Consider the following 15450-nt stretch of genomic DNA (forward strand, 5'->3'; position numbering starts at 1 on the left):
AGGAGATGCTTTTTGAAATCTGACAAACCCTAGATAAAAACATTGTTGCAACAGTATCTTCATACAATGAAGGACAGATTATGTAAATCAGTCTTCGTGAATTATGCACTGATGAGATTTGGCATTTACTTGTTCAAGCGGTGACGGACGTTTGTTCCAGACAACGTATTTTAGAATGACATGAATTACTAGCTCACACTGAACAAAGTTAATAAATGCAAGGCATAGCTCAATAAAGAACTTCAGACGTACGAGTTATCAAACAATTTTTATTTTAAAAATATGCAATGATTTCTGTTTAATTTCCAAAACATTGTCCAAAACAAAATTCGAGAGGTTATCAAAGAATAACAACTCGAGAAAGTTCTCCAGTAACATGAACACATTGGAAAGACTGCCAGATTCCCGTATCGAATTAGGTTGAAGCCAACAAAACAGAGCAATAAGGGGGAAGGAGAGGACTTTCTGTTCAGTTTGGTGAAGTAGTTCCCTTTGATCTGAACATGCAAATGAAGGCTTGGTAGTTAGCCGACAACAAAACGAGGAATCAGAGATACACTGAAGTAGATGGTGCACAATTGCAAAAGCAAGCAACTTGTTTTTTCCCCTCTACAAGTTTTATTTAAACATTTACAACCTCCTTAACATCCCTTCCAATTCATGCCCCCAATCTAAATCAAAGGTAACAACACCAATAATCATTCTCAACATCCCAGTCTCCATACCCCCCCATTCTATTTTGCATCTTTGGTACGTCTGATTTCATTAGGTGTGCACATATTATTTTGCTCAAAGACTTTGCGTCTTACTAAGCATTAGAGAGGCTTCATACAGATCTTACTGGTTGGTGCAACACATCATCAAGCAGGTTTAACTGCATGCGCGCTAGCGGTTTTCCCGCTGCGCGCTGAAAATTTAAAAAACCCGCGTTACGTGACAAAGCCAGCTCGTCATGCGCGTAGCGCAGGTAACACCCATGACGAGCTGGCTTTGTCATCAGCACTGAAGGGGTTGAATAATTTCATGCGCAACCCATTTGCATTGCAAGTAACTACAGGGCTCTTTTTACCACATACAACATTATCATTGTCTGAGCTTCAAATGTATAAACGTGTGTGGTGATGTTGGTAGCATGCAAGTACAAATAAAAGACCAAGGAGATCACACATTGATTTAAAAAAGTAAAGTCAGCATTGTAATAAAAGCATGCGACCGACCACCACATGTACAACAAATTCTTAGTTTGAAGCCGAAAAGAACCCTTTAATTACACCTCAATGTGACTCAAATGCATGTATGTTAGAACCCAGTCCAGTGCTAACTGGCAATACAAAAAGCACAAATCGTCCTTTTCTAGTAGACAATCCATAGAGCTAGTTTCTCTGTTGAATTCCCTTCAGGAAAAGGCATCAAACTGCACTGCGAGCTATAAAATTGGATATCTGAAATGGCACTTCAGTAAATGAGCTGTTAAATATTAAAATTAGAATTACTATGGGGCTGGGGCACGAAGGGGTGGGGGGGCGGGCGAGGCGGGAGCAGAATTCAGTGGGATTCAGTTCAATGTCTATAGGTGCAATGTTTTGATTGGCTAACTGCAGAAGACTTCCAAATACATTTTGTGGTGGATCCATTGAAGTTTACAAAAAGGCATCACACCACTCCTTCAGGCAGCCTTGACAGTCCCTCGCTTGTTTCGCATTGGCACCACATGTGTCCTTCAGCCACTCTCTGAATAGCTCTTCGTCTTTCTTCAGCACTAGAAACTGGCCCAGCACCACATACGCCTAGAAGAAAAAAAAAAAATAAGATCAGTGTCCAACTCAAAAGCAAAGTATAGATCAGTTAACATCACTGAATAAAAAGCAAACGCACGCTTGAAACATAGAACAAAAACTTTAGCTGAGCATCATATAAGATGTGCACCCTTTTATTTCCAGATCTTTCCAGAGGCTTTCCATAAAATCGGGTCCGGAAAACAGGCCAGGCTTAAAATGGAATGGGACTGAAGTCAGTTTCTGAAACCACATTTGATCTTCTCTTAAGCCCCAATGTGTTTTAGCGAATATAATTTTACTGGTCATACTATACTAACTGAACAAGCTATTACTTACCTCCGGTAAAGCGCTTTCTGGTATAAACCCTAATCTACCCGCAAATTACATTTTGAATATTTCCCCAGGCATCAGACTGGATCTGGAAACTTTCAGCAGTACACCCGAGCACAAGTATGTGGTGCAGTGCGACTCAGTTCCGCTTCTGAAATGCCCCTTGGGCGAGCTGCCCCTCCCACTTCCAGATTCAGTAAAGATATGCCGAAAGCGAGGGCCTTAGTGGAGACCACACCCAGGGAGCAGAGTCCAAGCTGGTAAAGAAGGGAGGTAGAAGAATGTATGTAATATACTCTGTTTGGCATACCAGACCACAGCCCTGTCATAAATGTAGAGTGTAACGAACAAGTTACTTACCCTCGGTAACGCTTTTTCTGGTAGATACAATATCTGCCTGTGGATTCCTCACCTTGTGAATATCCCCCTGCGTCAGCAACATTCGGAAATTCTTTTTGTAGCTTCGCGCCGACGACGTCACAGAGACACGGCATCGCGCGTGACTCCGCTGACGTCACCGACACCATAATAGGCCCACGCCGGCGTGATGACAACAGTTCCGCCCTTTTTTCCGTGCCTTCGAGGCACACGGACGGACCGATAACAGCAGAATGAATATGCTACTTACCAGTATGCATCTGTTCTTGGCATGTAGGGCTGCGGACATTCAGATCTATAGCATAGATCGCCGCCTAGTGTTGGGTCCGGATGATTGCACATTGTTGTCCTGGAAGAGTCTTCGAAGTATCATGAGATAGATGGCTCCTCCCCTGGACTACAGTGCGCATGGGCATCGACTCCATCCTCAGATTGTTTTTAGCCATTGTGGCAAAGATGGAGTGTAACAGTGTAAGCGATGGCCATGCTAAGAGTAAGTGTAAAAAAGTCTGCAGCCGCCACAGGCGCCGGGGAGGAGGGCAGGCAATATGAATGTCAGCAGCCCTACATGCCAAGAACAGATGCATACTGGTAAGTAGCATATTCAGTTCGAGGCATGTGGGCTGCTGAATTCATATCTATAGCATAGAATACATAGCAGTCCCTCCATTAACGGCGGCCGCCTGTGCCAGCTGCAGAAGTCTGAAATAGTGTCTTAGCCTGCCCTACAGCTGCCTGCTGCTTGGAGTGCACATCTACACAGTAATGTTTAGTATATGTATGTGGTGTAGACCATGTGGCTGCTCTACAAATATCTTCCAAAGGGATATTACTCAGGAAAGCCATAGAGGCCCCCAACTTGCGGGTGGAGTGGGCTCTGGGAGGGACCGTTAAAGTGCACTTCGCCTTGTGATAGCAAATCTGAATACACTTAAAGATCCACCTGGCTATACCTGCTTTGGAAATGGGGTTGCCTTTGTGCTGGGCTGAAAAGGCAACAAAGAGTTGTTGTGTCTTCCTAAATGCCTTGGTCCTATCGATGTAGTACATCAAGGCTCGTTTGACATCCAGAGTGTGGAGCATTCTTTCGGCTACTGTCTCAGGGTTTTGAAAGAACGCGGGCAGTTCAATGGTCTGATTGACATGAAACTGTGAAACCACTTTGGGAAGAAATTTAGGGTTAGTGCGCAGCACCACCCTGTTGGAGTGAAACTGAATGAATGGCTCTTGTACAGTGAGCGCCTGCAGCTCACTAACACGCCGTACAGAGGTAATGGCAATGAGAAAAGCCACTTTCCATGTTAAGAACTGAATCTCACAGGAATGGAGAGGCTCAAAAGGTGGGCCCATCAACCTGGTGAGGAACACGTTGAGGTTCAACACAGGAGCTGGCGGGGTCCTGGGAGGGATGACCCGCTTCAGCCCTTCTAGGAAGGCTTTAATTGCAGGCACCCTGAAAACAGAGATGCTGCCTGTTCTGGAGATAAGCCGCTATGGCGGATAAGTGTATCCGAATGGAAGCATATGCTAGATTGCATTTGTAAAGATGTAACAAATAGCAGATGATATTAGGAATGGATGCATCTAGCGGGTTGATGTTGTGTTCTGTACAGTAAATGACAAACCGCTTCCATTTTGCCGCATAGCAGGCCCTAGTGGTGGGCTTCTGTGTCTCCCGTATGATGTCCATGCATTCAGGGGGCAAACCAAGGTAGCCAAACTCTAAGACCTCAGGAGCCAGATCGCCAGATTGAGCTGTTGCGGATCTGGATGCTGAATGTCGCCATGGTTCTGCGTCAAGAGCCTGGGTGTGAGGTGCAGCCTTTGATGCGGTACCACGGAGAGTTCTAGAAACGTGGTGTACCATGGTTGGCGTGCCCACGTTGGAGCAACCAGGATGAGTGTCATCGAGTGTTGCTTTAGCTTCCGTGCCACCAGCGGTATGAGAGGTGCTGGGGGAAAAGCGTACGCAAATCTGCCGGACCAGTTCATCCATATCGCATTGCCCTGCGACTGTGGGTGCGGGAACCTGGCGGCAAAGCTTTGGCATTTTGCGTTTTCCCTTGTGGCAAACAGGTCTATCTCTGGATGACCCCACTGCTGGAAGTACGGGCGGAGTACTGATGGATTTAACTCCCACTCGTGCATCTGGTGGCTGTACCTGCTGAGCAGATCCGCCATCTGATTGTCCTTGCCCGGGAGGTGTTCTGCCATGAGGAAGATGTTCCTCTGAATGGCCCACTTCCACATGCTCTGAGCCAGATGAGACAACTGTGGAGAGTGCGTACCTCCCTGCTTTTGGATGTAGTACATGGCCGTCAGGTTGTCCGTCCGGATCAACACGACTTTGTTGCACAGATGTACTTTGAAGGACTTTAGTGCCATGAAGATTGCCATCAGTTCTAAGTAGTTGATGTGCATCCTCCTCTGCTGCGTTGACCATAGTCCCTGCACCGTGTAGTGGAGTACATGAGCTCCCCAGCCCTGGAGAGATGCGTCCGTCGTCAGGATAATCTGTGGCACAGGCTCCTGGAACGGTCGGCCCTTGCAAAGGTTGTGTGGATTCCACCAATGCAGAGAGTTGTATGCCCGACCGGTTACCAACACTAGGTCTTTCAACTGTCCGTGAGCCTGAGTCCACTGATGCGCCAAGCATTCTTGGAGCGGACGCATATGTAACCTTGCATGCGGGACTATGAAGATGCAGGAGGCCATCATGCCCATCAACTGCATGAACACTCTTGCTGGAAGCGAGTGTTGCGGTCTGAATTTCTGGATTAGCATCTATCCGCACCGAATTTGGCTGAGCCGTTGCCGCCAGAGTATCTATCGTCGCGCCCAGATACTGCCGCACATGGGCTGGCTGAAGGTGCGACTTCGGATAGTTCAGTGAGAAGCCCAGACCGTGAAGAAGGTGAATGGTGTGGGACATGTCGGCGGCGTACTGCTGGGCCGACTTTGCCTGAACGAGCCAGTCGTCCAGATAAGGGTATACATGGACGTTCTGCCTCCTGAGGTGCGCAGCCACTGTCGCCAGACATTTCATGAACACTCTGGGGGCTGTTGTCACTCCGAAAGGAAGGACCTTGAACTGATAATGCCGATTCAGAATGGTGAATCTGAGGTATTTCCTGTGGGATGGGTGGAGTGGAATGTGAAAGTAAGCATCCTTGAGGTCCAAGGTTGCGAGGAAGTCTCCCTGATTTAGCAACGGAAGAACCTGCTGCAGTGTTAACATGTGGAAGTGTTCTGAGAGAATGTACTGGTTCAGAGGTCTGAGGTCCAGAATGGGCCTGAGGGACCCGTCCTTCTTTGGGATTAAGAAGTACAGGGAATACACCCCTGTGCCTTTTTCCTCCACTGGCACGAGCTCTATTGCACCTTTTTGCAGCATGACTAGAACCTCCTGCTGCAATAAGTGCAAATGCTCCGTGGACATAGGACGGTGTCTTGGTGGTATGTTGGGTGGAGTGGATGTCAGCTCCAAACAGTAACCGAACTGGATAAGTTTCCCGACCCACCCGTCTGTGGTGATGGATTTCCAGACTGGCAGGAACTGCTGGAGTCTCCCCCTGACAGGTGTTGGATGGTCGGGGGCAATGACAGGGAGTCACTGTTTGTTGGTGGCAGAGGAACGGGAGTTGTTGTTGCCTCTGCCCTTGGTGCTGTTGCCCCAGCATCCTCCTCTACTCTGCTTGGTGTACGAGGATTGCGCCCCACCTTTATTGAACTGTGTCTGCTGTGACATCTGGCCTCTGTGAACACCTCGATTGCCTGAGCGACGAAAAGTGTTCCCTCGAAACTGTTGGGACTGGAGAGCTCCCATGGACTTGGCAGTCTCAGTATCTTTCTTTATTTTTTCCAGGGTGGTATCCACCTCTGGACCAAACAACCTGTCAGGGTTTACTAGCTGGTTAAGGATGGTAGTTTGGATTTCTGGTTTAAAACCTGAGATTCTGAGCCATGCCTGCTGTCTGAGCATCACACTGGTATTAATTGCTCTGGCCGCAGTGTCCGCAACGTCTAGTGCGCACTTGATGGAAGCGTTAGAGATGAGCTTCCCTTCCTGGATAAGCATCTCCCCTGCATCTTTATATTGGTCTGGTAGATGTTGCAATAGGGTCTCTAGTGTGTCGTAGTGTGCCCTGTCGTAACGTGCCAAGAGTGCCTGCGTGTTAGATATACGCCAGATATTGGCCGCCTGAGCTGCTACTCTCTTTCCTGATGCCTCCAGCACTTTTGATTCCTTGTCTGGGGGAGGAGCTTCACCAGTGGTTTGCGAATTCGCCCTCTTGCGGGCATTAGAAACTACCAGAGAGTCCAATGGCAACTGGCCCTTGATGTAGGTAGGGTCGCCAGGTGCCGGTCTGTATTTCTTTTCAATTCTAGGGTTGACCACCCTTGACCGCGTGGGCTCTTTAAAAATGTCTGCTGCATGTTTAATGACCCCCTTTAGCATAGGTAGAGTTTTTACTGTTTTTTCAGCAGTTGAAAAAGTGTCAAAAAGGAAGTCCACCTCCACAGGGTCAGCATGCATTTCAACTCCGTGTTTTTTTGCTGCCCTTTCAATTAGTGCATTAAATGCTGCAGAATCCTCAGTGGGAGAGGTTTTGACGTTGTACACCTGAGGTTCATGGGCAGTGTGCTGATCCCCTTGGTCACCTGCCTCCACCCACGAGTCCTGTTGTTAGTCAGGCTCTGTGTTATCAGGAAAATTGTATTCCTCATCTCCATCCCCAGCATCTTCTCCATCAGAATAAGTGGGTGATGGTGTTGTAATTCTTGGAGTCTGAGGAACTATTGGTTCGACCAAGTTTGGTGTGTCTGAAGCAGGCCTTTTGCGCTCCAGAGGAATGGTATACGACTCCAAGGGTTGCGATGGAGTGATCTTCCGTTTGTAAATCATAAGTTTACCGGTGTCGGCATCAATGACATGCTCAGACTCCTCTTCCAGCAAGGGTGTTCTATACTTCAAACTCCCAGGCCGGTCCGTTGGCTTCGACCCTGCAGTGTCTTTGGGCACCGATTGCGGTGCGAAGGCCTTCGGCGCCTCCTTCGGCGGCAGCGTGAAGCGGATCGGTGCCAACATTTTTGGCTTCGGGACAGGTGGCTTCGGAGAGGCAGGCATCTGTGGTTCCGCCGCTGAAGCTTTTTCCCTGATCCGTCTGAGGGAGTCCGAGACCTGCTTCGTAAAGGAAGCGGACGGTTTCGTCGACCCGACAGCCGACCTCGGTTCACCAACATGGGAAGACTCTAGCGTCGATGACCTTGGGTTTTTCTATCCGAGGCGTAGCAGCATCCGACGCCGATGGTTTCGGATCGGCGGGTCGTGCTACTTGTTTCGGGGTCCCAGCCGGGGTCTCGCCGCCCGTACTTGTTTTCGGCTCGATGCGTTTATTCGGTTTCGGCTTGACGCCCTTGTTGGACTTCGGGTGAGCGCTCTTGCGCGAATCAGACTCCACGCCCTTCTTGGTCTTCGGCTCAACGCCCTTGACCACCTTCGGGTCGACGCCCTTGACCACCTTCGGCTCGAGGCCTTTGCCCGACGTGACCGGCTCGACGGTCTTTTTCGGCTTCGGCGGCCCCGACCCCTGCGAAGACGATGGCGTCGAAGGGGGTGTCGACGTCTTCGGTGTCGATGGCACCTCAACCGGTTTTGTTTGTCGATACCGATGGTTTCACTTTCGGCTTCGTTTTCGACAATGGCGGCTCCGAAGTGTCCGTAGCCGGCCCAGAAGGTGGGGCCGTGGATGCAGGTACAGGGTCTTGGGTAAGGCCTTGGATAATCCCTCGACCTGAGCCTTTGAAAGTTTTCGAACGGGGCATAGCTCTTCCTCCGAGCTATCTTCCATGGCCCCATAGACCTCATTGTCGTCCCCTACCTCGTCGACGACTTCTTCTACATCAAGGCCTTCGACATCCTCTTCGTAATTGTACTCGACGTCGACTGTTGGAGGTGAAATCTGCACCTGAATTTCTTGTTCAACTGCTTCTTCATCGTCGAAGATGTCCACCGGTGCTGGGGCAGTCCGCCGGGCCTCGAGGCGTGCCGAAGCCGGATCGTCTTCTTCGATCGAAACATGGAACAGGCCATACAGTTGGCTTAGTCGTGGTCCGGCGACAGGCATTTGTTGCAAACTGGGTGGACGTCAATGTGTGGATACTTGGATCCACACACGGGACAGTGCTTGAACGGACTCCGCTCCATGCCGTCGAAAGTCTTGCTGCGTCGACTGGGCCTCGATCACCGAAGAGTCACACGACTCACCGGATATCCGACTCGACGAGAAGGAAGAAAGTCGGGCACCGAACGCAAACAATACCGACGGTTCGAAAAAGGCCTTTTGGCCTCGAAAAAGTTTAATAATGATTCCGAACAGGAGATAACGAAATCACATCCGAACCCAATGGCGGAAAAAAATCTGAGGATTGAGTCGATGCCCATGCGCACTGTAGTCCAGGGGAGGAGCCCCCTATCTCGTGATACTTCGAAGACTCTTCCAGGACAACAATGTGCAATCATCCGGACCCAACACTAGGCGGCGATCTATGCTATAGATACGAATTCAGCAGCCCACATGCCTCGAACATATACACAGTATACACAGTACACAAATGTCAAGATAAAACACACAGCGTGAAACCAATGCAGGAAATTAAAACGTAATAAACATTTCCTTTGACAATAAAAATATATACATCAACTAAAGTATAGAAGAGTGGACAACGGGGAGGCGGGTCGGTCAGTGAGGAATCCACAGGCAGATATTGTATCTACCAGAAAAAGCGTTACCGAAGGGAAGTAACTTGTTCTTCGGATAGATACATCTGCCAGTGGATTCCTCACCTTGTGACTAGAGTCCCACAACAGTCCCCACTCCAGGAGAAGGGTGTCCACTCTATCCCAGAAAATCCTGGAGGACAGCGCGCGCAAAGTGGCCCTCCCTCCTCACTTCGGTATCCAAGCAGAAATGCTTCGCAAAAGTGTGGAGGGAGGCCCAAGTCGCCGCCGCTTTACAAATGTACTCAACAGGTACACCCCAAGACAAAGCAGATGTTGAGGACTTTGCTCTAGTAGAGTGAGCCCTTCTACCCTCTGGAGGTTCCTTACCCGCCAGGGCGTAGCAGATCTTAATGCAGAGGATAATCCATCTCGAGAGCGTGCGCTTGTGCACCGCCTTCCCCTTCTTGCAGCCAGCAAAACCAACAAACAGCTGGTCATCCTACCTAACTCTCGTGTTCTGTCCAGGTAAAAGCTCACCGCCCTCTTCGGGTCCAAGCGGTGTAGTCTCTCCTCCTCCTTGGAAGGGTGAGGGGGAGAATAAAAGGTAGGGAGGGTAACGGACTGCCCCGGATGGAAAGGAGTTACCACTTTAGGCAGAAAAGCAGCCCTGATCCGGAGAACCATTCTTTCAGCATGAATGGATAAAAATGGGGGCTTTGAACTAAGAGCTTGAAGCTCACTTACCCTCCTTGTGGAGGTAATTGACACCAGAAAAATAGACTTAAAAGACAAAAGTCTTAAGGGACGTGTGTAAAGGTTCAAAAGGAGAACCGATCAAGAACGCAAGAACAAGGTTCAAGTCCTATTGAGGTACAATAAAAGGTGTAGGAGGAAGTTTATTGGTAAGGCCCTTAATGAATCTTAATACAATAGGAGATTTAAACAAAGAGGGCTGGTCTGGCAAACAAAGGAAAGCCGATAAGGCTGACAAATAACCTTTGATAGTTGCCACCGCAAAACCCTGCTGGGCCAAGGAAAGTGCAAATTGAAGTATATTGGACAAACGAGCCCTTAAAGGGTCAACTGACTTTTCCCCGCACCAAGCAACACATTTAGACCATCTATAAGAATAAATGGACTTGGTGGAGTCACGCCCGGCCGATAAGATGACATCCACCACATAGTGCGGGAGAGCAAAGGAAATCAGGTTGCCCCGCTCAATCTCCAGGCATGAGGGTGTAAGGTCTGGAGGTGGGGTGTAGAACCTGTCCCTCCATCTGGGATAGGAGATCTGCCCTGTGAGGGAGACGGAGCGGCGGGCACAAGTAGAGGTGGAGAAGATCTGTATACCATACCCTTCTTGGCCAATCCGGGGCGATCAATATGACTTGGGCCCGGTCTTGGAGTATCTTCCTCAGAACCAGAGGAATCAAAGGTATAGGAGGAAACGCATAAAGGAGTTGCGAGTCCCAACTCAACTGAAACGCGCCCCCCCCCCCCCCCAGGCTCCCTGCATCGGAAACTGGAGGCTGCAGAATGACAGGCAGTGAGCATTCTCGCGAGTGGCGAACAGGTCCACCTGACTAGTCCCCCACGTCTGAAAGACGTGACGAACTACCTCTGGATGAAGCTTATACTCGTGGTCGGCGGAGAACTGCCGACAGACTGTCTGCACGGACGTTCAGAACTCCGGCCAGATGATTTGCCATCAGACAAATCTGATGGTCATGAACCCAGGTCCAGAGGCGCAGAGCCTCTCTGCAGAGACACTGCGACCCCACTCCTCCCTGCTTGTTGACATACCACATTACGGTCGTGTTGTCAGTCAGGACCTGAACTGACTGACCGCGAAGGGAAGGGAGGAAGGCCTTGAGTGCCAGACGTATCGCCCGCAATTCTAGAAGGTTGATGTGAAGCAACCTTTCCTCTGGAAACCAAAGACCCTTGACCTCCAGATCCCCCAGATGAGCACCCCACCCTAGAGTGGATGCATCCGTTATCACTGTGGCCACCGATGGAGGAAGTTGAAAAGGCTTTCCTTGTGACAGATTGCAGAGGATCTGTCTTGGTGGAGCGTGGAAGGCAGTTTCTCTCGAAATCCTCACTGACTCCCTGAGATCTCCGCCGTGCTGCTACCACTGCCTGCGGAGGCACCACTGGAGTGCCCTCATGTGCCAGCGTGCAGGGTTGACCAACAGAATGCAAGAAGCCATCAGACCGAGCAGGCGAAGGACCTTCAGGACTGGAACGACCGCTCCATTAAAAAATAAAGGAATCATTTCCTGTATGTCGCGAATCCTTGGAGGAGGAGGAAATGCACGACGCACAGTAGTGTCCAGTACCGTACCTATGAACAGGTTGCGCTGGGAGGGCACCAGGTGAGATTTGGGTACATTTATCAAAAAACCCAACCTGTGCAACAACCGAGTTGTCTCTTGCAGATGATGGAGCACTATCTCTGGAGATTCTGCTTTGATCAGCCAATCGTCCAGATACGGGAAAACTGGTATCACCGACCTTCTGAGATGTGCAGCCACCACCTTGGTGAAGACTCGAGGCGCAGTAGTAAGACCAAACGGACGGACCGCAAACTGGTAGTGTTGCGATCCAACCGTGAAATGGAGATACTTTCTGTGCGACTTCAGGATTGGGATATGAAAATACGCATCCTGCAAGTCGATTGACACCTTCCAGTCTTCTTCCAGCAGCGCTTGAAGAACCTGCGCACGGATGAGCATCTTGAACTTCTCCTGCTTCAGGTAAAGGTTCAAGATCCTGAGATCCAGGATTGGACGGAGCCTGCCATCCTTCTTGGAGATCAGAAAATACCGGGAGTAGCATCCCTGACCCCTCTCCTGCTCTGGAACCACCTCTATCGCATTCTTTCTGAACAGAGCCAGGACTTCCTCCTGCAGGAGCAGCAGATGGTCCTCCGAACAATAACCCTGGCAAGGAGGGTAATTTGGGGGAAACTCCCGAAAGGGAAGAGCATACCCATTCTCCACGAGCTTGAGTTGCTGTGTCGTTTTACCAGAGGTCGAACGGGATCCTGCATCGAAGTCGTGGGCACCGGCGCCGATGAAATCGGCGTTGATGGCTTCGAAGGCCTGCCACTGCGGTGCTAGAGCCGGCATGAAAGGCATAAAGGGAGCAGGAGCATAAACCTGGGGAAACACCCAAGTTATACACCAAAGGACCCGTGGGACCAACAGGTGCACAAGAGGGGTACATTGCCCTGGAGTAAACCCCAAACATAGCATTCAGGAACTGGGATGGATCCTGACCTGGAGCCGGAAAGGCTGGATAAGGGCCCCCAGGCTGCTCTCGAGGGAGCAGAGTCGTCTCTACGTCGATCTCCTCAGGCTGGGGTACCGGGGTCGTCGAACCCACAGGCACCGGAACCTCGCCTTCACCAACCTCCTCCACCTCACCATCATCCTGACCAGAAGGATTGGACGGATCCGGAGAAGGGTTCGCTAGCTGCTTCGGTGACTCAGGCGAATTCGCACGCGAAGCCTCATCCTCGGTGTCCTGGGCTTCCGATGCCGAAGCCACCGCTTCTTTACGAAGTAGCTTCACTTGCGACTTCGGCCTCTAACTCGAGTCCTTCCCTGAGTGATGACGTGACTCATGGCTCCTCTTCTTGTGCTTCTTCCTCGAGGACTTCGAAGCATGAGCAGAAGACGACTCCAAGCGCGACCTCGAACGAGACCTCGAACGCCGAGATCGTGACTTCAAAGTCTTCTTATCTTTCTTACTTTTTAGTTTTGCAACGAGGAGCTTCGTCGCCCTCTCTCGAAGGGCCTTCGGAGTAATCTTCTTGCAAGATGGGCAATCCTCGACGTCATGGTCGGAGCTCAGACACCAGACGCAGCACTCATGCGGGTCAGTGATGGACATCGTCTTGCCACATTCCCTGCAAGATTTAAATCCAGTCTTCTAAGACATCGACAGAAGACAATGAAACAGAGAAAATAACTACAAAGTAACAAAAGTCACTACAAAGCTACTGTCGACGGCGGAAAAAAGGGAACTGATATCATCACGCCGGCGTGGGCCTATTATGGTGTCGGTGACGTCAGCGGAGTCGCGCGCGATGCCGTGCCTCGGTGACGTCGTCCACGTCGGCGCGCAGCTACAAAAATAATTTACGAATGTTGCTGACGAAGGGGGATATTCACAAGGTGAGGAATCCACTGGCAGATGTATCTATCAGAAATTGCCTTTGGGAGGCTATTTAACCTCTAGATGTTGGCAGGTGCCCCCTCCCCCCCCACCACAGATTTAGCAAAGGAATAAAGGGTGCAGCAGATTCTACGTTGCATGGGGTGAGTGGTGGGTGGCGATTTTGATGGGAGATGAACAGTGCAGGTTTGGTAAGAGTATACTCTGGTGATGCAGGAGCAAGAGACTTGTGGGGAGCACGCTGGGATGTGAGCATCAGACGCAGGTAACAACTCAGGTCAAATAGACCCACACCAGTACCTATTAGTACTGGCTTTTTACTGCACCACTGTTCACAGGAACGGTGTCTTCCAATCATAGAAGTAGGGTCTTTCTTTGGGAGCGGATGGTCTTTGGAGGTGTTAGGTGGGGTGCATTCGCAGTTCCACGGGGGCTGGGGGAGTTGGGAGGTAGGGCCCTTCTTGTTACTCCTTCTCTATGGCTTCTGATCCGGAATGGAGGGGCCCTTTAAGGGAGTGAGGTTAGTGCGCACTTTTTGCTGGTCACAAAGGTGCCATGGGGTTTTTAAAAAGGTAGAAAGGAACACCGTCCTGCCGTTTCAATTTCATAACTCCGGTAAGGAAAACAACCCATTAAGGGGGTGAAGAGGGCCCCTTCACCTCTTTGGGATCAGTGCCACTGCATGGGGCAGTCCCATCATTTCCTCGGGCTGGAGGAAAATGGATGGTGTGGCCCTTGGACCACTGGGGCCCAGTATGCTTTTCCCAGTGCACCCACTGCTTCCCAGTAGGTCAGGTGATACCCAAGATTCCTTGGAGTGGTTATGAGGGTTACGAGACTGCCTGCCTTGCTACGTCTTCACGTTCTGCTTGGGTATAGACACAAGGACTTGGCAGAGTGGACTCCTATATTAGATGAGTGTGTCCTGCACAGAAGGGAGAAGGTCACCGCAGCGGGAAGTAGGCTTCCCAGGGTTGGACACATTAATTAGGTGAGCCAGTGGTTATCTGCCTACATAGTGACTGAACTATAAATAATCCTTAGCCCTCAGCAGGAGTGAATGGGCACGTGTTTTTAACACCTTTTAAACTGAGGTATCAGACACCATAAACATCACAAAACCCATCTTGTAAGCCTTAAGCATCATAATAATGCCCTCGCTTTCTGCTGTGGATCTTTGTCACAGCAAAAGGAGGGTAAGTGCCCCGGTTAGGTTTACCATCCTGAGACAGGCGTTTTTTTGGTGCCCCGGGTAGGGTTGGGCGGTATCTTACTTCGAGGCAGTTGAGGTGCTAGCAATGCGAAGTGCAGGGGTGTTCACTCACCGAAATATCAGGAGGCCAACTCTGAAGAGACTTTTCCTGGGTTGAAACCGGTCTCCTCATTTTTGGCCTTGGGCTGTTTAGGGCAATGCGATCCACCTAGGAGTCCTTTGTCCTGGCATCTTGGTATGTAGGCCTGGGCATAGTTCACGGAGTTTTGCTACACGGAACTCTGCGAAGTTACAAAAATAAAACTCCACAAAGTTCCACGAGTGGCGGAGTGCAGTGATAACTGCAGTTTTTGCTGGTATTTCTGCTGCTCGGGTAGAAATTCTACCTGAACGGCAGCTCGCGAACATACCATTCACAAGTGGAAAAAAAAAAAACCCTTTGCTGCACATTGCGACAGAGTTTTCTGCACTCCACGAGCTCCGTGGAGTGCAGAACACTCCGCGAACTGAGCTAAGTTCACTGCCCAGGCCTACTTGGTAGGGAAAGTTGTCGGGGATAATGGGGTCGAGGATTCAAGGCAGGAGCTGATGGGTGACTGCCTTTAAACCCAGCTTTGCTGTCAAGGGTGTCTGTCACTAATAATCCCCTGTTTACCTATGAACTATAAATACATCATGTGTACTCTCTCTGTTAAGACGCACTAGCTCACTAATATGCCTACATCTATGTGTGATGTTGGAAAGAACAGTGGTTCATTGAGGTCAATAGGTCTAGGAAATGTTTTTAGGAAAAACACAGTAGGTCCTATATATATATATTTTCTTTAGGACCCAACTTTACA

General features: G+C 49.9%; 1 protein-coding gene across 1 annotated transcript in view; it reads right to left on the minus strand.

Annotated features, from left to right (window-relative positions):
- Window positions 1-249: 249 nt before the first annotated feature.
- BANF1 (barrier to autointegration nuclear assembly factor 1) overlaps window positions 250-15450 on the minus strand; it is a 69257-nt gene continuing 54056 nt past the window's right edge. Inside the window, exon 3 of the mRNA XM_078660693.1 lies at window positions 250-1787. Coding sequence (XP_078516819.1) covers window positions 1641-1787 — 147 coding nt within the window. The 3' untranslated portion in view covers window positions 250-1640. The remainder of the gene's footprint in view (window positions 1788-15450) is intronic.

This window comes from Lissotriton helveticus, chromosome 9 (assembly GCF_964261635.1).
Source record: "Lissotriton helveticus chromosome 9, aLisHel1.1, whole genome shotgun sequence".
In the NCBI taxonomy this organism is placed as follows: domain Eukaryota; kingdom Metazoa; phylum Chordata; class Amphibia; order Caudata; family Salamandridae; genus Lissotriton; species Lissotriton helveticus.